The sequence below is a fragment of the Bos indicus x Bos taurus genome, chromosome 3 (genome assembly GCF_003369695.1).
Source record: "Bos indicus x Bos taurus breed Angus x Brahman F1 hybrid chromosome 3, Bos_hybrid_MaternalHap_v2.0, whole genome shotgun sequence".
Lineage (NCBI taxonomy): Eukaryota > Metazoa > Chordata > Mammalia > Artiodactyla > Bovidae > Bos > Bos indicus x Bos taurus.
In genome coordinates, this window is record NC_040078.1 from 19,051,312 (window position 1) to 19,073,943 (window position 22,632).

The 22,632-nt window shown below is 42.3% G+C and overlaps 1 protein-coding gene across 5 annotated transcripts; it reads left to right on the forward strand.

Annotated features, from left to right (window-relative positions):
- Positions 1-856: 856 nt before the first annotated feature.
- On the forward strand, positions 857-22,489 carry TDRKH (tudor and KH domain containing). Of its 5 annotated transcripts, none has more exons than XM_027533379.1 (15): positions 863-947; positions 15,158-15,294; positions 15,928-16,034; positions 16,640-16,829; positions 17,724-17,863; positions 17,970-18,291; positions 18,465-18,515; positions 19,368-19,528; positions 19,711-19,883; positions 20,117-20,181; positions 20,463-20,614; positions 20,840-20,941; positions 21,194-21,287; positions 21,492-21,579; positions 21,757-22,489. In XM_027533379.1, the coding sequence occupies exons 2-14, from the start codon at positions 15,171-15,173 to the stop codon at positions 21,542-21,544; spliced, it is 1,734 nt and encodes a 577-aa protein (XP_027389180.1). In that variant the 5' UTR covers positions 863-947; positions 15,158-15,170; the 3' UTR covers positions 21,545-21,579; positions 21,757-22,489. The 5 variants fall into 5 exon arrangements, with proteins under 5 accessions (XP_027389207.1, XP_027389180.1, XP_027389199.1 ...); XM_027533377.1 differs by having other exon boundaries at positions 871-985; XM_027533388.1 differs by having other exon boundaries at positions 876-942.
- Positions 22,490-22,632: the final 143 nt, after the last annotated feature.

The following is a 22,632-nucleotide window of genomic DNA, read 5'->3' on the forward strand; positions in this document are numbered from 1 at the left end:
AAAGCAAACTGCCGTCTGCATCCCCTTCCTCGCCCCCACAGAAACGGCCCCCCTACCCGCAGCTTGTGCCTTCGAGCCAGTAGACTTGGCTGGTATCCCTTTAATCCCCAGGGAAGGGTGGGCCCCTGATGCCCGAACTACCCACAGCTCCCTTACCACGGGTTGCTCCGAACTTGGGTACTTCATCTCTCCTGCTGTGTGGTGTCAGTCCTCCTCGTCTGTTCACTCCTCGAAAGAGAAATAGAGCTCCTCACGCTCTGCGGCGCAATTCCTTCCGCTTGGTTTTTTCTACATCTCTACAAAGCCTTTTTAATGTCTTCCCGCGGGATGAGGCGGGGGGGGGGGGGGGGGGGGAGCGTTTTTAATGTCTCCTGAGTCTCTGTCATGGTATGCAGACCGATCGAGGCAAAGAATCGCCCGTCAGGAGGCGGCTTCCCCAATGGTCACTGGGTTGTAGAGTGGCACTGGCTTTCTACAAAGGCACTAATTTTGTGCGAACAGTGATGCGGTTGAGTGATTCCACCCACTTGCACCTCTGGAGCGCTGATTTACAACCCCACCCCCACCCCCACCTCAGTGGAAGCCTCCTAGGTAATTGGCCTGGAGATGGGCTGGGAGTACTCCTTGAGCCTCTAATTGGCTGTTTAATACTCAGCAGGTGCAATCTCAACGTCGTCGGCTTTCCCTGCAGTCTATTGGCTAACCTGGTGGGCCCGGCTTAGATTTCCATCCGGGTAATTGGGTACCAGCACGCAGCACAGCGCCGTCGCTCAGGGGCAGCTCCCGCGAGGATTGGTTTCGAGGAGGAGGTTGATTGGGCGGGCTTGCAAGCCGGGCACTGATTGGTGCGGGCTAGCTGAGGGGGCGGGGAAGTGGCGGCTGAAGCGAGGCTGGCGGGCCTCGGAGTGGTGCTGCTGCTGAGAGGCGGCCACGGCCCCAGGGGTGAGGTGCGAGGCAAAGCGCGCGAAGGCTAACTCCAGGAGCGGTAAAGGCGGGGACCAGGAGCGGAGGTTTGGGGAGTCGGGGAGGCGAGAGCCAGGGACACCACTAGCAACAAGAAGGCGGGGAATGTGGGGTTGAGAGAAGAAAGGCGCCCCCGGGCGAGACGAGGGTGTGGGGCCCGGGAGCTAGCTTCTGAGCCTGGGGTCGTGAGGCGCTTTTTGGGGGCGGCTTTCTCCCACCCCGGGGCTAGTAACTGTTTCCAGAGAAAGGGCGCTCGTCCCAAGGTAGTCACAGCAGACCCTTGCACCGTGCGAGAGGGTTTGCCCCAAGCCAGTGATTATCAGTTTACCTCTTATTTCCCAAAGCTTTTTCTTTAATGGTCTTCAGTATTTGTTTTTCCAGTTTCCCTCTTTAGTTTTTAACGCGCATAGAATCGTGGGTTTTGGCTCAAGACTTCTGTGTCACAGCTACTCTTTCCTCAGCTGAGAGAAATGGGTGGAGGCTTTTTTCACTCACTGGTTTAAAAATAAATGTAGCAAGAATGAGAACATTGAATGAGCTGCTTCAATTCAACAAACCGATCACCATGTTTTAGGTACCTTGTAGGTTTCTGGCTGTTAGGAGATCCTGGAGTGATATATCAGATCCTGGCTCCCATGAAGTTCACTTTGTGTTTTGAAATGCATATCAGATAGTTGTTAGCAACTGTTTTAATACAAATATCGTTAGCTTTTACTGAAAAGCGTTGCCTACCTACTTTTCTCAACCTGAGATGACCCACATGTCTTCTGTGTAGCTCAGATGGTAAAGCGTCTGCCTACGATGCCGGAGACCCGGAATTCGATCCCTGGGTCAGGAAGATCCCCTGGAGAAGGAAATGGCAACCCACTCCAGTATTCTTGCCTGGAAAATCCCATGGACTGAGGAGCCTGGTAGGCTACAGTCCATGGAGTCGCAGAGTCGGACATGACTGAGCGACTTCACTTTCTTTCACTTTCTATGATCTTAAGTTCTAGTCTCCTCTTTACATTCAACTTGAAGTAATAAAGTCAAGCACAAGTTAGCATTTAGTACTGTAGAATTGGCGCAATCCCTGGTAACTCAGATGGTAAAGCGTCTGCCTACAATGCCAGAGACCCGGTGTTTGATCCCTGGGTCAGAAAGATCCCCTAGCAAAGGAAATGGCACCCCACTGCAGTATTCTTGCCTGGAAAATCCCATGGACTGAGGAGCCTGGTAGGCTATAGCCCATGGGGTCGCAAAGAGTCAGATGCGACTTCACTTTCACTTTCTTTTTTTCACTGTAGAATTATTCTTATTTCCATCATATTTTCCACTTTTAATTTTTAAGAGAAACTTAGCAATGTGAAAGGATATGTAAATTGTAAACAACTATACTTGATTAATATTAATCAAGTAGATATTCTTTGAGATATCAGCTGATATTTTAGCACAAACCTCATTTGTAGTATTTGAAGAGATGTTCGTAAAATTTAGGTTTTGTTTCAAATGGAAGTCACCCAGTAAATTCATCCATGTCACAGACATTCATCCCCCACAACAGATCATCAATATTCTATCTCAGACACTACCATCTACCCGGTGCTCAAATGAGAAACGTGATAGCCAGCTCCTTGGCTCACCCTCTGACTTTCCCATAAATCAATTGCTGGGTCTTGTGTATTCTTCCTTTGAAAGCCCTCTGAACCGCCTGTCTGCTTCTCTCCATCTCCATCATTGACACCTGGACTAGCCTCTGAATTGGTCTCCCTACACCGCCTGTTGTTGCCTTCAATTCATTCTCACTACAGACATAGCCATTAATCAATGATTATAAGCAATGCAAATGCTATGAAGGGATGTTTGGAGTACTGTAGAAACCCATAGCAATAAAACCCAGCTTAGTACAGAGTCGTACTAGGGTCATTCTGTCTTCTCTGAGATAGAGAAAAACATTTTGAGGTGTTCTAGAGACCCTTGGAAAACCTCAAAGTTAATTAGAGGTAAGATGAACTTTATTTAGAATTTGAACTTTGGGAAGTTTGTCAAAAATACCAAAAAGTTTTGAGACTTCCCTGTCAGTGATTAAGACTCTGAGCTTCCAATGCAGGGAGTGCCAGTTCCATCCCTGGTCCAGGAAGGGATCCCACATGCTGCTCCTTGTGGCCAAAAAGTTAAAAAAAAAAAAAAAAAATTAAACATATCAAAAAGCTTTAAAACACTTGGTCAAATAGGATTATACGTGGAATGATTCTTGGTCACCGAACCAAAGTGACAATAAAAGATCTCAAAGGCAAATATAGAAATGTATTTCTGTTCCTCATACCTTCTTTTTTCTGAAAACATTTCTTTCCTCGTATACTGCAATGTTTCCCTTATTCTAGTAGCTTAAATTGCGTATATTAATTAGAATTCTCAGGTCCTAAAACTCTAATGAAAACTAACAAGTAAGCAATTATTAACTGTTTTACATTAGCATTCTGTAGATTGGCAAGCTTATATATAGTATGTAAATATATACTATTTATGCTTATAAATAGTACATAAATACTATTTATGGTTTCTAGAAAACATGTGCTTTTTAATAGAAAATGTGTTAGCATGGCACCAAACCTATTAAATAGTTCCAAATATCTTTAGTTTCTTTGTAAAAGGAAACCTATATTCACTAGTGCTATAGTATCTCATTTTATTTGGTAATTATCTATTCATTAGACTTTCAGCATTTAACTTAATTTAGCAAAATGCTAAAATTTCAAGTTACCAAAATATGGAGAGCATTTTGGATAGACATTCCCAAAACATAATTAGTCTGAAAGAGTTTACCTAAAGGCTCTTATTTCATTTACCTCTATTTACTTAAACGTTTCATCATATCAAGTTATTTTCTTGCCGGCAAATTTTGCAACAGATTTAAGGTCTTGTTTGATTTCTAGTAAATCTAGGTACAATAAAAATATTATCCATTATGTTGATGATTCTAAAGAGATACATATTACTAATTCAGCAAACTTAAGCTAACTTTAATACCAGATATTGATTCAGTATTGAGTATTTCCCAGATGTTACCAGAAAATTGGCTTCACCTCTTGGTGGGTATCAAGCCATAAAACCAAGTCAAAGACTGGGAGAAAAAAGGATTCATTGCTTGCAGCAAGTAAAGAGAACACTGAGGATCTGTCTCCAAACATGTCTCCTCAAATAGCAAAAGTGGTGGGTCTGTGTAAGGGCACATGCATATTCATGAAGGGTCTTGGGTGATTGAGAGTCCTCTCTTTAGTTGATTGAAGTCAGGAGAGTCAGGAAAAGACAGCATCATCCCTTAGGTGTCAGTTGGTCTGGTGGTTCAGTGCTTCAGGCTAATCTTTAAGACTGAAATAGAACCTGGAGTTCTGTTAACAACTAATAATACCTTTGCTGTTGTTACTTCTCTTGCCTGATAAGCCATTGTTTTCTGGATTCTTTGTTCCCTTAAAATCATTTGTTACTGTCCTGAGACCTGTTCAAGGACAAGCATTGTGGCCAGGCTTAGATTACAAAATGATTTAGGCTAAAAATGGCTTCTCTACTGTCAAGAAAACAGTGTCCAGGGATCTCTTATCCTATCTGCTAACAAGATCGTGTGAAATTTCTGAGTATTTATATAGATGTTTTATTTCCTTTAAGCCAATTACATACAGCTCTTTTACAAATTAATTTTGGCAATACAGCACATCTACTGGAGAAGGCAATGGCAACCCAGTCCAGTACTCTTGCCTGGAAAATCCCAGGGACTGGGGAGCCTGGTAGGCTGCCGTCTATGGGGTCGCACAGAGTCGGACACGACTGAAGCGACTTAGCAGCAGCAGCACAGCTACAACACAGATACATAACAGACACCCTATAGTTTTCATTCCAAAATTTCAGCCATGAATCAGGGACAGTAATATTAAACCCATCAGTTACAAGCAAATTCAAATTGGGTTTCTGGCAGATGGAACAAATCAGTCACCTTTTTAGATGGCTAAACCCTTTCTACTAATATTTAATGGAGAAGATAGTCAAGATTTTGTCATTGACAAGTTCCAAATGACCTACATGCTTCCTGAAATTTGCATTTTATTTTTTAAATTGAAGTGTAATTGATTTACAATGTTAAGTTAGTTGCTGGTGTACAGCAAAGTGATTCTGCTATGCATATATACACATATTATTTTTCATATTTTCCATTATGGTTTATTACAGGATATTGAATATGCTACACATGTGCTATACAGTAGGATGTTGTTTATCTACTTTATATACAGTAGTTTGTATCTGCTAATCCCAAACTCCTAATTTATCCCTTCTCCATTCCCTTTCCCCTTAGGTAACCATAGGTTTGTTTTCCATGTCTGTGAGTCTGTTTCTGTTTTGTAAATAAGTTCATTTGTGTCATATTTTAGATTCTACATGTAAGTGATATCATACAATATTTGTCTTTCGGACTTATTTAGTATGATGATCTCTAAATCCATACGTGTTCCTGCAAGTTACATTCTTTTTTATGGCTGAGTAATATTTGTGGTAGAGGAATACTTGTACCACATCTTCTTTCACTACTCCTCTGTCAATGGGCATGTAAGTTGGCTAATGTGAGTAGTGCTGCCATGAACATAGAGGTGCATGTATCTTTTTGAATATGGTTTTCTCAAATATATGCCCAGGAATGGGATTGCTGAATCATATGGTAGTTGTACTTTTAGTTTTTTAAGGAACCCCCATTCTGTTCTCCATAGTGCCTGTATCAGTTTACACTCCCACCAACAGTGCAGGCAGGTTCCGTTTTCTCTACACCTTGTCTAGCATTTATTGTTTGTAGACTTTTTGGTAATGGTCATTCTAACCAGTGTGAGATGATACCTCATAGTAGTTTTGATTTGCATTTCTCTAATAATTAACAGTATGATGAGCATATTTTCATGTATTTTTTGACCATCTGTCTTCTTTGGAGAAATGTCTATTTAGATCTTTTGCCCAGTTTTTGATAGGGTTGTTTTGTTTCTTTAATTGAGCTGCATGAGCTATTTGTGGTATAATCTGAAGTTAGGGAGCCTGATTCCTCCAGCTCTTTTCTTTCTTAGAATTGCTTTGCCTATTCAGGGTCTTTAGTGTTTCCATAAAAATTTAAAAAATTTTTGCTGTTAATTCTGTGAAAAATGTCGTTGGTAATTTGATAGGGATTGTATTAAATCTGTAGATTTCTTTGGGTAGCATACTCAATTTGACGATATTGATTTTTCCAATCCAAGAACACGGTATGTCTTTCCATCTGCTTGTCATCTTTGATTTCTTTCATCAGCAGTTTATAGTTTTCAGATTACAGGTCTTTTGCCTCCATGGATAGATTTATTTCTAAGTATTGATATTTTATTCTTTTTGATGATAAATGGGATTGTCTCTTTAATTTCTCTTTCTAATCTTTCATGCTTCAGTCATGTCCGACTCTTTGCGATCCCATGGACTGTAACCCACCAGTCTTCTCTGTCCATGAAATTCTCCAGGCAAGAATACTCAAGTGTGTTGCCATGCCCTCCTCCAGGGGATCTTACTGACCCAGGGAAGATCTCTTACATCTCCTGCATTGGCAGGAGGGTTCTTTACCACTAGCGCCACCTGGGAAGCCCCATAGAATTGCAAGAGTGTATGAATTTTGTATCTTGCAACTTTACCAGATTCATTGAGCTCTAGTAGTTTTCTGGTAGTATCTTTAGGATTTTCTGTGTATAATATCATGTCATCTGCAAACAATGACAGTTCTTTTCTTTTCCAATTTGGATTCCTTTTATTTATTCTCTGATTGCCATGGCTAGGACTTCCAGAACTATGTTGAATAAAATGGCAAGAGCAGACATCCCTTGTCTTGTTCCTGATCTCAGACGAAATGCTTTCAACTTTTCACCATTGAGTATGATGTTACCTGTGAGTTTGTCATATATAGCCTTTCTTATGTTGACATAGGTTCCCTCTATGCCCCGTTTCTGGATAGTTTTTTTAAATCATAAATTGGTATTGAATTTTTATCAAAAGCTTTTTCTGCATCTATTAAGGTGATCATATGATTTTTATTCTTCTATTTGTTAATGTGGTATATCACACTGATCAATTTGCAGATATTGAAACATCGTTGCATCTCTGAAATAAATCCCACTTGATCACGGTGTATGTTTTCTTAATGTATTGTAGGATTCACATGGTTAGTATTTGAGAATTTTTGCATCTACGTTCATTAGTGATATTCACCTGTAATTTTCTTTTTTGGTGGTATCTTTGTCTGGCTTTGGCATCAGGATGATGGTGGTGTCATAGAATGAGTTTGGAGTGTTCCTTCCTCTGCAGTGTTTTGGAACAGTTTCAAAAGGATAGGTGTTTACTCTAAATGTTTGATAGAATTTACTTGTGAAGCCATCTGGTCCTGGACTTTTGTTTGTTAAAAGTTTTTAAATCACAGTTTCAATTTCAGTACTTGTGATTGGTCTGTTCATATTTTCTATTTTCTTCCTGGTTTTCTTTCTTTTCTTCCAAGAAAGGAGACTATACCTTTCTAAGAATTTTTCCATTTCTTCTAAGTTGTCCATTTTATTGGTGTATAGTTGCTTGTAGTAGTCTCTTATGATCCTTTGTATTTCTGTGGTATCAGTTTTTCATTTCTAATTTTATTGATTTGCGCCCTTTTTTCCTTGATGAGTCTGACTAAAGATTTATCAATTTTATCTTTTCAAAGAACCAGCTTTTAGTTTCATTGATCTTTTTTGTTTTCTTCATCTGTGTTTCATTTATTTCTGCTCTGACCATTATGATTTCTTCTACTAACTTTGGATTTTGTTTTTTTTCTCTAGTTGCTTTAGTTGTAAGGTTAGGTTGTTTGAGATTTTTCTTGTCTCTTGAAGTAAGATTGTATTGCTGTAAACTCTCAGAACTGCTGCTGTGTCCCATGGGTTTTGGATCACTGTTTTCATTTTCATTTGTCTCTAGGTATTTTTTTATTTCGTCTTTGATTTCTTCAGTAATCCATTGGTTTAGTAACATATTGTTTAGCTTCCATGTTGTTTGTTTCTTACCTTTTTTTTTTCTTGTAGTTGACTTCTGACCTTGTAGTTTTGGGATTGTTGTGGTTGGAAAAGATGCTTGATATAATTTGTTTACTATCATTACTCTCTTTTGTCTAACTTTTTATGTTTGTAGCCTCTGTTCCTTGGCCTGCAGGATTGTAGCTTCTTGCTTCTGTTCTCTGTCCCCTTGTAGGTGAGGTTGGTCCAGGGGCTTCTGCAGGCCTCCTGGAAGGAGAGGCTGGTGCCTGCCCACTGGTGGGTAGAGCTGGGTCTTGTCCCTCTGGTAAGCAGGAGTGTGTTTAGAGGTGGCTGTGGGGTCAGGACAACTTTAAGCAGCCTGTCTACTGATGGGTGGGGCTCTTTCCCACCTTGTTAGTTTTGTTGTTGTTGCACTGGGTCTTCATTGCTGGGTCTTTTGTTGCTGCACACAGGCTACTCTTCATTGCAGCACATGAGCTGCTCGTTGCAGTGGCTTGTCTTGTTGCAGAGCATAGGCTTCAGTAGTTGCAGCATGTGAGCTCAATAGTTGTGGCACATGGGCTTTCGTTGCTCCACGGCATATGGCATCTTCTCGGACCAGGGATCCGTGGATCCCGGACCAAGGATCTGCCCACGTCCCCTGCATTAGCAGGTGGATTCCTATCCACTGTACCACCAGGGAGTCCCTGTGGGTTGTTTGACCTGAGGCATCTCAGCACTGGAACCTGTAAGCTTTTGAGTGGGGCCAGGTCTCAATGCCAAAATGGTGACCTCCTGGAGAGCTCACACTGAATATTCACTGGGTCCCCTGCCACCTGTCCTTGCCCTCACTGTGAGCCACAGCCAACCTCTGTCTCCCCAGGAGAACCTTCAAGACCTCCAAGTAGGTCTGGCTCAGGCTTCTATGGAGTCACTGCCCTGGGTCCCAATACATGTAAAACCTTGAATGTGCTCTCTAAGAGTAGAGTCTGTTTCCCCCAGTCCTGTGGCGCTCCTGCACTCAAGCCCCACTGGCCTCAAAGCCAAATGCTTTGGGAACTTCTGCTTCTGATGCCAGATCCCCAGGTTGAGGAGCCTGACTTGGGGCTCAGAACTCTTACTCCTGTGGGAGAACCCCTGCAATATAATTATTTTCCAGTTTGTCAGTTGCCTACCCAGTGGGTATGGGATTTGATTAAATCGTGAAAGAGCCCCTCTGTCTTGTGGTTTCTTCTTTGTCTTTGGATGTAGAATATATTTTTTTATTGGTTTAAGTCTTTTTTGTCAATGATTGTTCAGCAGTTGTGATTTTGGTGTTTTCATGAGAGGAGGTAAGCTTAGGTCTTTCTACTCCACCATCTTATCTCTTCAGTATCCAGTAGACTTTTTAATGATGGCCATTTAGCACAGTGTGAGGTAGTACATCGTTGTAGTTTTGATTTGCATGAAATTGTGTTTTAAAAAAATAGTCTGGGGAACTTCCTGGTGGTCTGCACTCCCTGTGCAGGGGGCCAAGGTTCAATCCCTGGGGACCATAGATTCCACGAGCCACACAGTGCAGCAAAAAAAAAAAAAAAAAGATGGTCCAGATAAGAGCTCCTGGAAAAGACCAAATAGAATATTTGCATCTCAAAGGCATAGGAAGAAAAACACAAGTTCCTCCTTGGATACTTTGTTCCTTAAGGGCTAGATTTTTGTTCTCCAGTACTTGCAAGCCTCTTAATAAGAAAGGTTTTGTTGTTGTTTAGTCACTAAGTCATGTCCAACTCCTTGTGAGCCTGTGGACTGTAGCCTGCCAGGCTCCTCTGTCCATGGGACTTGGATTTCCCAGGCAAGAATACTGGAGTGGTTGCCATTTCCTTCTCCAGAACTCTTATCTCTGAAGTCTCTGGCATTGGCAGGCAGGTTCTTTACCACTGGCACCACCTGTGAGTTTTGTATTATTTCTGGAGGCCACACCTCTGGTCCTATAAAGACTAGATTTTTAAAACAAGTGTTAGGGGAAGCACACTGACTGAAAACCACCCACCCTGGCCAGGCACCATAGTAACTATTTGCATGAGTTATTTTTTGACCGGAGGTCCTGGTAAGGAACACGGAACTCATAAGCCATCACTAACCGGAAGAGTTCGGGAAAGAACAAAAGGAGACACCGTGTGTCCAATCACCTTCCATAATCCTTCTCATTGGCATCCGTCTTGGCTGAGCAATGCATGTGCCACCAGGAAGGACTCTGAGTCAGGATGATTGGCCAAAGACAACCTGGAAACTAATCCCATTACCATAAAACCTGAGACTGCGAGCCATGTGTCAGAGCTGTTTTCCTGGGTTCCCTTACCCTACAACTCTCTGCCCAGGAGCCCTTTCCAGTAATATTTCTTGCTTGGTTAGCACATGTGTCTGCTCGGACAGTTCATTTCTGAGTGTTAGAGAGGAGCCCATTTTTGGGCCCTGGAAGGTGGTCCCCCTTCCTGCAACACAAGGACAGTGGTTTTTAATTCCTCATAAAACTGAGTAGCCACCTCAGGGCAAGGACTGACATATGCATTCACCAATGCTGGAATTTTATGTTCCCTCATTTAGCTTGGGGGACAGAGACTCCACCTCCCCCCAGTAAAATTCCTCTCAGGTTCTAAATATCAGCTGTGATCATTTTAGTCAGGCCAGTGGTCACCCATCTTGGCAATCCATTTACACACACTTTTAAGGATTCTTCCTGGGCTTAAGAAATTATTTAGCTATGGTCTACAGCCTCAGGTGTCCCATTTCTTTTTTTTTTAATTGAAGTATAGTTGATTTACAATACTGTGCCAGTCTCTGCTTTACAGCAGAGTGACTCAGTTTTACACATATATATTTCTTTTTTTTTTATATTCTTTTCCATTATGGTTTCCTGCGCTATGTATAGTAGGACCTTGTTTATCCATTCTAAATGTTTGCATCTACCAGCAAATTCCCAGCTGGCCCCTCCTCTCCCTCCCCCTTGGCAGCCACAAGTCTGATCTCTGTGTCTGTGAGTCTGTTTCTGTTTGTTATTGGTTCATTTGTGCTGTGTTTTAGTTTCTACATATAAGTACGGATTTGTCTTTCTCTTTCTGACTTCACTTGGTATGATAATCTCTAGTTGCATCCATGTTGCTGCAAATGAGATTACTTTGTTGTTCTTTATGGCTAAGTAGTATTCCACTGTGTGTATATATATATATATATATGTCTCATCTTCTTTGTCCATTCGTCTGTCAGTGGACGTCTAGGTTGTTTCCATGTCTTGGCTTCTGTGAATAGTGCTGCTGTGAACATAAGGGTGCGTGTATCTTTTTGACTATAGTTTTGTCTGGGTGTATGCCCAGGAGTGGGGTTGCTGGATCATATGATAACTCTGGTTTTCTGAGGAACCTCCATACTGTTTTCCATAGTGCCTGTACCAACTTGCATTCCTCAGGTGGTCCCATTTCTAAAGGTAACCATTTAATAGTGTCTCCAGAGTGGAAAGGCAAGTCAGAGACAGGATTATTAGAATGAGTATTCAAAGATAGAGGGGAGCAGTTTTTAGGTACCTATCATTAATCTTTAATTAGCCTTCTACAACAAATCTTTCACTGAGGCTGTTTTGAAATTGTGAAGTGTTTTGAGGCTTCTACATATCAGTTAAAATAGGTACAGTGGTTTAAGATGAGAGCTGTCTAAAATTTTAACTTGGAAGATTTTCAATTCAGGATCCAAAGGATTTTTAAAGAATCAGGATTTTTAAAGGATCAGGATTTTTAAAGCAGGATCCAAAGCTTTAAAAAGCTAACCCTGTACAAATATTTCTCCCTGCTAACCTAATTTTTAAAAGAGAAAAATTCTTTCCACTATTTCTAGTAGACCCTGCAGGCAGAGTTTCAGGAGACTGCCAGCTTTTAACTGCATTCAGAAAATCAGTTTTGGAATGCCAGAAAGAGAAGCCAGTCTTGGCCATTTCAGGGTAGGGTTTCCTCTAATTTTTAGTTAAGTATTTGCGAGCATACATAAACCCAGCTGGTATTCCCGTAGGTGGCTGTCTGTCTACACGAGAGTTTGGCCTTCGAGGCACAATTTCCCATTATTAACTTGGCAGCCTAATTCAGATATGAGATACAGTCTGAGCAACATTATAAGGGCAGTATAGTGGATCGAATGTGGCCGTTTCTGAGTCTAGCTCCCCAAGAGTGTTACGCTTTATGGTTCGGGCAGGCTTCTGCCAGTGGGGCGGTTTGGTCGACGCATGGTGCAGATGCACAGTGCACAGTGGAGAGGAGAGAGAAGGCCAAAGGGCAGAGGAAATTTTTTTAATGTTTAAATTATCCTTGCCTTAGAATATGAATTTTTATTTCATCACACGTAATTTGTTAAAGTAAAAAGCAGAATGGTTGTAAGTGTATTGATGGGCTAAGGAGTAAGACTGTGAAGACAGAAGTGACATGTGACAGAGCAAAGATACTTAAGAAAGCACATCCTGTTCCCCAGTAGAAGTAGTGTTAGAATATAAGGCTGTGGAAATGATGGGCAGAGATTAGGTTATAAAGAACCTTTCAAACCACTGAGCTTACATGTAGGCAAGAGAGTTGCTGAAGATTAAGAGGAAGTGTGTTCATTCAAAGATTATTATTGACCAAATACTTATTAAGTGGCTACCATGTGCTAAGTACTGAGGAACAAAAAAAAATTCCTGCCTCTGGGGAGTTAACTTTCCAATGGGGAAACAATCAAAATGAACACCTTGCAGGTCATTATAATGACTGGCTTTTAAACACAGTGAAATGGAAAACCGTGGAAGGATTTGAGCAGATGAATAACACTTTTCACTTACTCCAGCTGTTATATGGGGAATAAATTGGACGATGATAAAAAGCAGGGAGGTAATTAAGCTTTTTAATAATCTAGACGAGATAATGGTGGTTTTGAGCAGATGTTGGTCATAGCAATAAAGAGGTTAAAAAGTGGTCAGATTCTGGATAATCTGACCAGGATAGAGGTGCTGTTTGAGGGAAAGAAGAATAAGATTTTTAGCCTGAGGAACTGAAAAGAATGGAGTTGCCACTAACTGATAGGGCAAAGAAGAAAGGAGTGAGATCTGGGGTGCTTAGTGAACTTGGATTTGCTAAGTTTGAGATAGCTGTTAAACATCAAAAGGAGATATTTCATAAGCAGTTGGATGTACAAACCTGGAGTTCAGAACTGTCCTCACTAGATCTATGAATTTGGGAGTTAAACAGTCGGCAAATAGATGGGGCTTAAAGCCAAGACGGAATGATTCTTGAATAAAGAGGGCAAAGGACAGAGCCCTGGGTCACTCCAGTGTTTAGAGGTTAAAAAATGGAGCAAGAACCAACAAAGGAGACTGATGGAGCCGCCAGAAAGGGAGAAGGAAAACCAGGAAACAGTACTGTGAAGCCAAGTGAAGAAAGTGTCAGAGGAGAGGGAGTCGCCAGCTGTGCCAGACTCTGGTGGTGGGGGAGGTAAAGGGAGGACTGAGATTTGACCATTGGATTCAGGAAATCCAAGTCACTGGTGACCTTCACCAGAGCAGCAAGGGTGAATTCAAGAAGAGAAATCTAGCGCAGAAGCATTGACACTGAGTTTTCTTGCAAAAGGAAGGAAAGAAATGAGTAGTATTTGGAGGAATAAATGGAATTGAGAAAGAATTTTCTTTAAGAAAGAAATAATAGCGTGTTTGTCTGCTTGTGCAAAGATTCGGCAGAGAGGAAAACATTAATGATGCAGGATAAAGAAGGAGAGCAACACTTACATGAAAGACTCAGCGCTAGAGCCAAAATAGTTCATCCATGACCACAGGAAGGAAGATAAAATGCTAGGAGGTGGACGTGGATGGATCAGTTTGGAAGTTAGTTAATATTTTCTCCAAATGCTTTACTTTCTCAGTGAAATAGGAAGCAGACATCAGTTGAGAGGGAGAATGAAGAAGGAAGCACTAGAGGTTTGAGAAGAGATGGTATAAAATAATTGGGAGGGTGAGCAAGTACTGATACATGAAATAAAGAAATAGAGTGAGGGACATATTAAGACATGCTGGGTAAGAAAATGAAGATACAGTGTCAGAGAGAGACTAATAGCAAGACCGTTACAGTGGTCTAAATGAGATTTGATGAGCAATCAGTTCAGGTACAGTGTTGGGGTCATTAGCATATAGATAGTAGTTCAGGCTTCAAGTATGGATAAAATTGCCCAAAGAGAGCAGAGTGACAATAGCAATGGATAGAGGCCACTGGAAGACCAGCTCAAAACTCAGGAGACTCCTCCAGATAAATAGAAACCATGGGAAAGAGGGAAGAGAGGTGAGATTAGATAAGGCTTATATATGCCATCTAGGTGGCAATGGCACCCCACTCCAGTACTCTTGCCTGGAAAATCCCATGGATGGAGGAGCCTGGAAGGCTGCAGTCCATGGGGTCACTAGGAGTCGGATACGACTGAGCAACTTCACTTTATTTTTTCACTTTCATGCATTGGAGAAGGAAATGGCAACCCACTCCAGTGTTCTTGCCTGGAGAATCCCAGGGACGGTGGAGCCTGGTGGGCTGCCGTCTCTGGGGTCGCATAGAGTCAGACACGACTGAAGCGACTTAGCAGCAGCAGGTTAATTACCTGGAAAGTTTTAGTTTTGATGAAGGAGCAGGAAGAATCCCCTTTCACTGTTAGTTGAGGAGTAAGTAGAAATAAGGAGTACAGAGAATAAATAGACCACACTTCCAAGAGAGAGAAGTAGAAGTAGCAAAACCTAAACCTGGGCCTGGAGTGCCATTCCTTTCAGAGACAACAGCATCCAGAAAGGCCAGAAGGCATAGAAGTGCACACGTAAGGAATTTTAAATAGTTTGATATGAAATGTAAATTTTTTAAAATATTTGATTCAGTTAATTCCTTGTTCCTTTGTCTTTTAAAGCTGATCAATACACAGTCCTCTTTGCAGGGGTTGGGCTGGGAGTAGTACTCCTCTGTTTAATCATATGTGTGTGTGTCCCTCAGCTAACTTTCTGAAAAAAGTACCCCTTTCATGACCTTTCACATGAAGCACACCTTGAGACTGCTCCAGCTCTTGAAATGGGAAATTAGGCTGTAGTGTTCTTTGTAATATTGTAATGTGTTCCATCCTCTCTGGCGTAAAAGTTGTATGAAAGCTCCTTTCTCTTCATATGCTTATTTCAGGAGGCGGCCGAAAATGTCCACTGAACGGACTTCTTGGACAAGTTTGTCCACTATTCAAAAAATAGCACTGGGCCTTGGGATCCCTGCCAGTGCAACAGTGGCCTATATCCTATACCGCAGATACAGGGAAAGCAGAGGTACGTGAATCCATGGCTGTACATACCGAAATGGTTAGACTATGTTCTGGCATTGTTAACTTGAAACTTCTTTCAAGTTATCACTTGTTGGGATGTAATTGGCTCTCTGTGAGGGACCTTTGAAACAAAGTTTTTCTTTTCTACCTTAATGTGAAGCTAGTCTGTGAAATAAAGAGTTCATTTTATAATTCTGTTGATTTGTTCCCTTCAGCAACACCAGCACTGTAAGGGATTCTGCTAACTGTTGGGTCCAGTTTCCCCACTGCCTGGACCTAGAGAGGAGGACTTAGAAAATGATTTGTGTATAAACGAGGGAAGTTCTGAGCCTAACGGACTCCTCAGGCAACTTCTGGCCTTCATTCTTCTCCAGGAGTCATGTCTTGGGAGAAGTAGTTTGCCCAGAATCTAATGGCTTTCCCATTTTAGCATTTGAAAACGGTATCCCAGAAAGAATGCCCATCTTCTGGTCTTTCAGGACCTTTTAGTTCCCACTCAGATGCTGCTTCTCCTTCTCTTTATGATTGAAATCCTCAGTTTATCTTTTACATCAATGTCTCTTTGACAGCTTTGATTCAGGGGAGGGGAAGTAATAGCTTTGGGTACTGTCTAAGTCTGATCTGATGATCTGTGCAGAAGAACGGCTGACATTTGTTGGGGAAGATGACATCGAGATAGAGATGCGAGTCCCCCAAGAGGCTGTAAAGCTCATCATTGGTCGGCAAGGAGCCAATATTAAACAAGTAAGTGTGTGAGCAGGCAACAGCTTTCCCGGGATTGATTTCTGCTGTCCATCCTCTGCCCCCATTCTGTAAAACCCACTTACACTATGTATATTTTAAACAAAACAAAACAAAAATAGGAAGTTTCTGGCTGCTATTTTCCTTCCAGAGATGAGTACCTCTACTCCTTATAGAATGGGTGACTTAGCTTGAAATGGGGATTTTTAATTGGATGGTTCTCATCCTGGTATAGTTTGAATCATTCCTGTCTGCTATGGAATTATGAACTCTTATTAATTGGCAGTAATTAATTGCTCCCTAATTCTTTTTACCATCTTCCATTATTCATTTGGAATGTCAAGAAAACTAAATAATTGATTGTTTAATCCAAATTTGGGGAAATACCAGTCTAAACACAGAGAAACTGTTTTGGATTAACTGCTGTTCAGGGTTATCTTTGTCTCTCCTTCCGTAAGTACATGTAATTGAGGACTGCTTACAAAACCCGATTTCACTGATTACTGTGTCCGGTTCCATCCACCTCCAGGGTTAGGTTTAGAGTATCCTTAGCTGACCCAGGTGAGAGCTCTTCCAGAACATACTGCCACATATCCTTTTCTCTGCAGCTAAGAAAGAAGACAGGTGCTCGGATCGATGTGGACACGGAGGATATAGGAGATGAGCGGGTGCTGCTTATCAGTGGGTTTCCTGTTCAGGTGTGCAAGGCCAAAGCAGCGATTCATCAGATCCTGACAGAGAATACGCCAGTGTCTGAGCAGCTCTCAGTCCCCCAGAGATCCGTGGGCAGAATCATAGGTAACACTGGACAACTTTCTCTGCTGTTTCCTTTTTTGTTCCCTTTGCCTTCCTTTCTTTCACACCTTCCAGAGGGCTTTTCCTGGCCTTCTTCCCCTTCATCTTGCTGAGGGAAATTGAGAGAAGAGCTTTACTTTTTTTATAAAGCCAGTGGTAAAGCAAAACTCATTACCTCAAGAAGTTGTAAGAGAACTTCCCTGGTGGTTCAGTGGTTAAGAATTTGCCTTCCAATGCAGGGAACATGGGTTCGATCCCTAGGCGGGGAGCTAAGATCCCACAAGCCTCAGGGAAGCTAAGCCTGTGTGCCACACTGGAGAGATGCCTGCATGCTACAGCTAAGACCCAACACAGCCAAAAATAAATAATAAAAAATTTTTAAAGTATGATCTGAACCTTACAAATAGGTTCCACAAGGGTTCAGGTAAATGTATTTACCTCATGTTAAGACTTTTAAAGGGAAGCTAAGGATGCTCATTTTATCCTAAATCTCTCAAGACCGTGCCATAGAAAGCACTTTTTATGCCTTCTCCTAGAGCATTCCTCATGCTGCTGTGAGAGGCAGAGAAGCGTCCTGTGCTTGGTCCAGTGGTTTCATGTGGGATGTCTGCTAATGAAGTGAGGACGTGAAGTCTGCTTAGTGGCCAGAAGATGAAAGTGACATGACCACATTAACTTAGCCAGTGTGTAGAATTTAAATAAAATGGGTAGAGCAAATAATCTAGTACCCCCCTGATTACAGTAAGGATTTCAGTAGCTCCTGTTTTCCATTCACTATCCTACATTCTGTTTAGTTTGAAAATGAGCCCTGACTCTCACCTCATAGTGTATACAAGATAGTGGCATCACTAGGAGTAGTAGAGGAAAGGACAGGGTCTTATGTATTATTCAATACAGGGAGAGGCGGCGAGACAATTCGTTCTATCTGTAAGGCCTCAGGAGCCAAAATAACCTGTGACAAAGAATCAGAAGGAACATTGCTACTATCAAGACTTATAAAAATCTCAGGAACGCAGAAGGAAGTGGCAGCAGCTAAGGCAAGTAGCTAACCTGAATTGTATCTGAGAGTGAGAAGAACCCTTTACTCCATCCTGGGTCAGTATCTGACCATGTAGATATCATCCCTTCTCTTATTTTCCACAGCATTTGATACTGGAGAAAGTTTCAGAAGATGAAGAACTTAGGAAGAGAATTGCTCATTCTGCAGAAACCAGAGTTCCACGGAAGCAGCCAATCAGCGTAAGAAGAGAGGAAGTGACAGAGCCAGGTGGAGCCAGAGAGCCAGCTTTATGGAAAAACACTGGCACTAGCTTAAAACAGGCTGCACCTCTGGCAGTTCCTCCCCACAAAGGAGATGGTGACGTGGCTGCTGTGGGACCAGAAGAGGGTTCCTGGGAGAAACCTAATGATGACAGCTTTCAGAGGTCTGCTGTCCAGACCAGTCCAGAGATGTCCATGTTTGAAAGTATGTAACAAAGGGGACCCCTTAGCCATATGGAAGATAGGCATACTGGCTATGTGTGTATGCTCAGTTGTGTCTGACTGTTTGCAACCCCATGGACCGTGGCCTGCCAGTCTCCTCTGTTCATGAGATTTCCCAGGAAGAATACTTTAGCAAGTTGCCATTTCCTTCTCCAGGGTATCTTCGCAACCGAGGGATCGAGCCCTCTGCCAATCCTGCATTGGCAGGTGGGTTCTTTACTACTGCTACCTGGAAAGCCAGAAATACTGGCTTAGATAACCCAGAATAAGGAAACAATAAAAAAATAATTTCTGTTTTCTTGACTACATTTACAGTTCTTTAATTACAGATGGGACTTTCCGGTAATATTTTCCTTGGGTTAATACTGAACACAAATTTTTTTCTAAATACAAACCAGCTAATTAGAGAACAATATAGAAATGTGCTCGTTCACAGGAAACTGGTCTGCAAGTAATACATCAAATAATTGAATTACATGGTATTCTTTCTTCAAACATATACAAATAAGTAAAATACTTTTGAGTCCAATATTTTTTCCTGTCTCATTACTGTTCTTAAAAATCTTCACCATTCAAGAAGAATGAAAAGGCTATGGGCTTTTTCTTCTATGCATAGGTACTGGGATGGGCAGGGAAGACCAGAGTCCTTAAGAGGTTCATAGACATGTCCAGGGTCTGTAATGAATCGGTGGTGGAATACAATCTGGAGCAGGCCCACATCTGTCCACATATCTTCTCCCTAGCATATGGGGATTTCCCTTCATTATAATTGGTGCTGATTTGAATACACGGCGGATGACAAAGAATGTGAAGAACTCTAATTACTCAATTACATATAAAGAACAGAACATAGCTTATAGTACCTTTCCTTCAGGATGTTTTTGTATGATTCATCCACTTGTCCCTCCAGCCATTTTTAAATGGTATTAGCCACTTGTTATTTGTACCTCTCACCCCACTGATGCAGTCTTCCCATTTCAACCAGAGATGATTCTGATAATGGTCATCATATTAGATAATAATGATTCTGTAGCTTAACTTGCTTATGCCTGTGGTTAGTTCCCAGTCCGGACTTCAGTTTCCATGCTGATGAGTTCCTAGAAGTGTATGTCTCTGCCTCTGAACATCCTAACCACTTCTGGATCCAAATCATTGGCTCCCGCAGCCTGCAGCTGGATAAGCTTGTCAGTGAGATGACCCAGCACTACGAAAATAGTCTGGTGAGTTGCTATAGGGACAGGGCTGGGGTTTGATGAAAGGGGGACATACCTTTTTCATTGTGATGTATTCTCTTCCCTTTCCTGTGGAGCAATGGCTTGTTCTTTCTTCCTTCTGGTATTCAGTTTTTTAGCCCATCCATTCCTAACTCTGCCCTCTCCTGACTCCTCATTTCCTTGTGTAGCCTGAAGACTTGACTGTACATGTAGGAGACATTGTCGCAGCACCTTTACCTACAAACGGTTCCTGGTATCGAGCCCGGGTCCTTGGTACCTTGGAGAATGGGAACCTGGACCTTTACTTTGTTGACTTTGGAGATAATGGAGATTGCCCACTGAGGGATCTCAGGGTGCTCAGGTCAGTGTGGAATCAGGCTGGAGTCTCATCTGTTGACTCAGTCCTGGCCATAAGGTGGTGAGCTGTTGGCACTTCTCACTGGGGAGGAGGTGGGGGGGAGGGTTGGAAGAGAGCCTCTTTAGAGATCAGTTAATTATCTTCCACTGCTGGGTTAACTGGTACTATCTAGAAGGAACGAATATAAGAAGGCCCTCCTAGCACTAGGATTCTAATTTCAGTTTCTTTCACTTTAGGAGTGACTTCCTAAGCCTTCCATTTCAAGCAATAGAGTGTAGTCTGGCACGGATTGCCCCCTCAGGTAAATTGGTCCTATTACCTATTGACTGTGCGTACAAACAGAATAACTTTCACAGGGCATGTGGTGGGGATTCTCACATTCCCAGGCTTTTTGAGTTCTGGGGGCTCAGGCGCCTTTTCATCACCAGTGCCAGACAGCAACAGCCAGAAACCTGCCTGGCAGTCAGACATAGGTACCTTCTGAAGTAGACAGAGGTAGTTCCAGCTTCCCTCCAGGGCATAATCCCACCCCTGTCAGCACTGACCCCTTCTTAGGCTCTGTCTACAATTTTTTTTAACCAGGTGAACAGTGGGAAGAGGAAGCTTTGGATGAGTTTGACAGACTCACTCACTGTGCTGACTGGAAGCCCCTGGTGGCCAAGATCTCTAGCTATGTCCAGTCTGGGATCTCAACTTGGCCCAAGATCTATTTATATGATACTAGCGACGGGAAGGTAAGACTGAGGTTCACTTGTTGCTCACTGTCTCTTCAGTATATTTACAGGCTCATCTTCTTTTCCTTTCTCAGAAATCCTTATTTGATAATAGTCCTGCTTCATAAGCTCCTGCTTAACTGAACCACCAAAGGAATTTTTTAAAGTATCAATCCCAGCTCTTCTGCCCTTCCTTTGATTTGCCCTTCTTTGAACACCAAGAAGCCTTTTCATTTCTTTTCTCAGAATCTTGATATTGGGCTAGAATTAGTTCGTAAAGGATACGCAGTTGAGCTTGCAGAAGACATGGAAAAAAACAGAGCTGTCCCAGTAATGTTGGACGACCTCGTAAGTGAGCCATTATCATCATTTGGGGTGCTGCTTTGGGACAAACCTTGTGCCTCAAGACAGGAGGGCTTCTAGTCATGCATGCAATTTGTAGAACACCCTTAAGGACTCTGAGTTGCTCCACTAGTTGATCAGTGGAAGCACTGTGTCCCTTAGCAGCCACACCAGACTCTGTGAGCAAAATGATGGGGTCGCTTCTCTTTTCCCACCAGCCAAACACGTTCTTCCTTTTTCTCCTGTTTATTCCCTCAGGCCACAGAAACAGATGTCTCACTGAGCATGCTCACTGAGACCAAGAAGAGCCCTGGAGAGATAGCAAACACCCTGTCCTGCCTCAGTTTATCAGGTACAAACAGCATTTGCTCCCTCGAGCATCTCTGGAAGTTACCAATTCTTAGTCAGCCTCTCCAAACTAGGGAAGTTGTGTCAAGATTTATCTCCTAACCAGAGTAGTCATTGAACACCAAAAAGCCTATTTTTTTCTCTGATCCTCAATGGCAGTGCCTGCTACAGTAGGGCAGTATCTAACTTTACCCTCATGTCTGAATAGAAGCTGCCTCTATGTCTGGTGATGATAATCTTGAAGATGACTACTTACTCTGAAGTCACCTTCAGTTGCCTCGGCCATCTGCTTTGCTGTGAGTAGAACTGTCCTCTCTCTGTAGCAACCAGAGAGTAATGAGGTGACCACAGGGCCTTGCCTCTTCCCTGCAGCCCATCTTATTACTACTTTTCTGCAGCTGCCTTCCTGCAGCTTTACTTTCAGTTTGAGCCCTTTCAAGCTTTTTGTGTCTCTCTGTGTGTGTCTTTGGCAGGTTTGGCATTAGACTCGGTGCCTGGAGAGAAGAGCCTGTAATAGAGATCTATGCAGTTCTTCCTTCGTTATATACATGACCTGGCTTGCTGTGAACCAAATGCATTTTCTGCTTCCACCGGACTACCAGAGAGCATGTGGGGTGGAGGGAGACAGACACATGCCCCTAACTCCACCCCCTGTGCCCTGTGCAGTGTGAGTACTGCCACATGACTTTCAGGCTGCTTAGTATCCAGCTTGTTCCCCTCTGGCAGTCATAATGCACAGTACTGCTAGGCAGCGTCCTCTTTGAGGCTGGGAAACAGCCAGGGTTTGGTTATTGGAAGTGATAATTCTGCAGACTGACTCACCACATGAGGTGACTCTGGTTAAGGGGAAATCTTTTGAGTGGTAAACTCAAAGATTGCAGTTAAGTCAGGCAGCAAAGGCAAAAATCAGCATAATTATATTAAAAGCCTCAGAAAGTGAGAAGAGAATACTGCCTCCCAGCCTCAACTGCTAATGTGTTATTGGAGACAAGATTTTTGTAACAGTGCTCCAGCTATTTCCCTGTAAACTTTGGTTAAAATACAAGTAGACAAGGAGAAAGGTAACTCAGGAAATATTGCTATATTGGTGGTATAGTATCTATATCAATATATGTATACACACAGAGCCATAGAGAACTTGTAGAGCTGTTTAGATCATTTGGGGTGTTCTTTGCTGAATAAAGTTCTTAAGAAAGTTATCTAAAACTAAATGCTGGTTGAATCACAAGGTGGAAACAAGCCTATGGGTATCTTCTGTACTGAGATCTGGTAAGATTGCCTAGCACCTCACACCACCTATGAAACAGCTGTCCCTCTCATGTGCAGATCATACTCTTTCCTTAAAGCGA

Bases quoted from the DNA above. Each gene is read 5' to 3' on its own strand.
- TDRKH (XM_027533379.1), top strand. From the start codon at position 15,171: ATGTCCACTGAACGGACTTCTTGGACAAGTTTGTCCACTATTCAAAAA. The intron at 16,035-16,639 runs GTAAGTGTGTGA...TTTTCTCTGCAG, and splicing joins AAGGAGCCAATATTAAACAA to CTAAGAAAGAAGACAGGTGC. The intron at 18,292-18,464 runs GTATGTAACAAA...TTCCTTCTCCAG, and splicing joins AGAGATGTCCATGTTTGAAA to GGTATCTTCGCAACCGAGGG.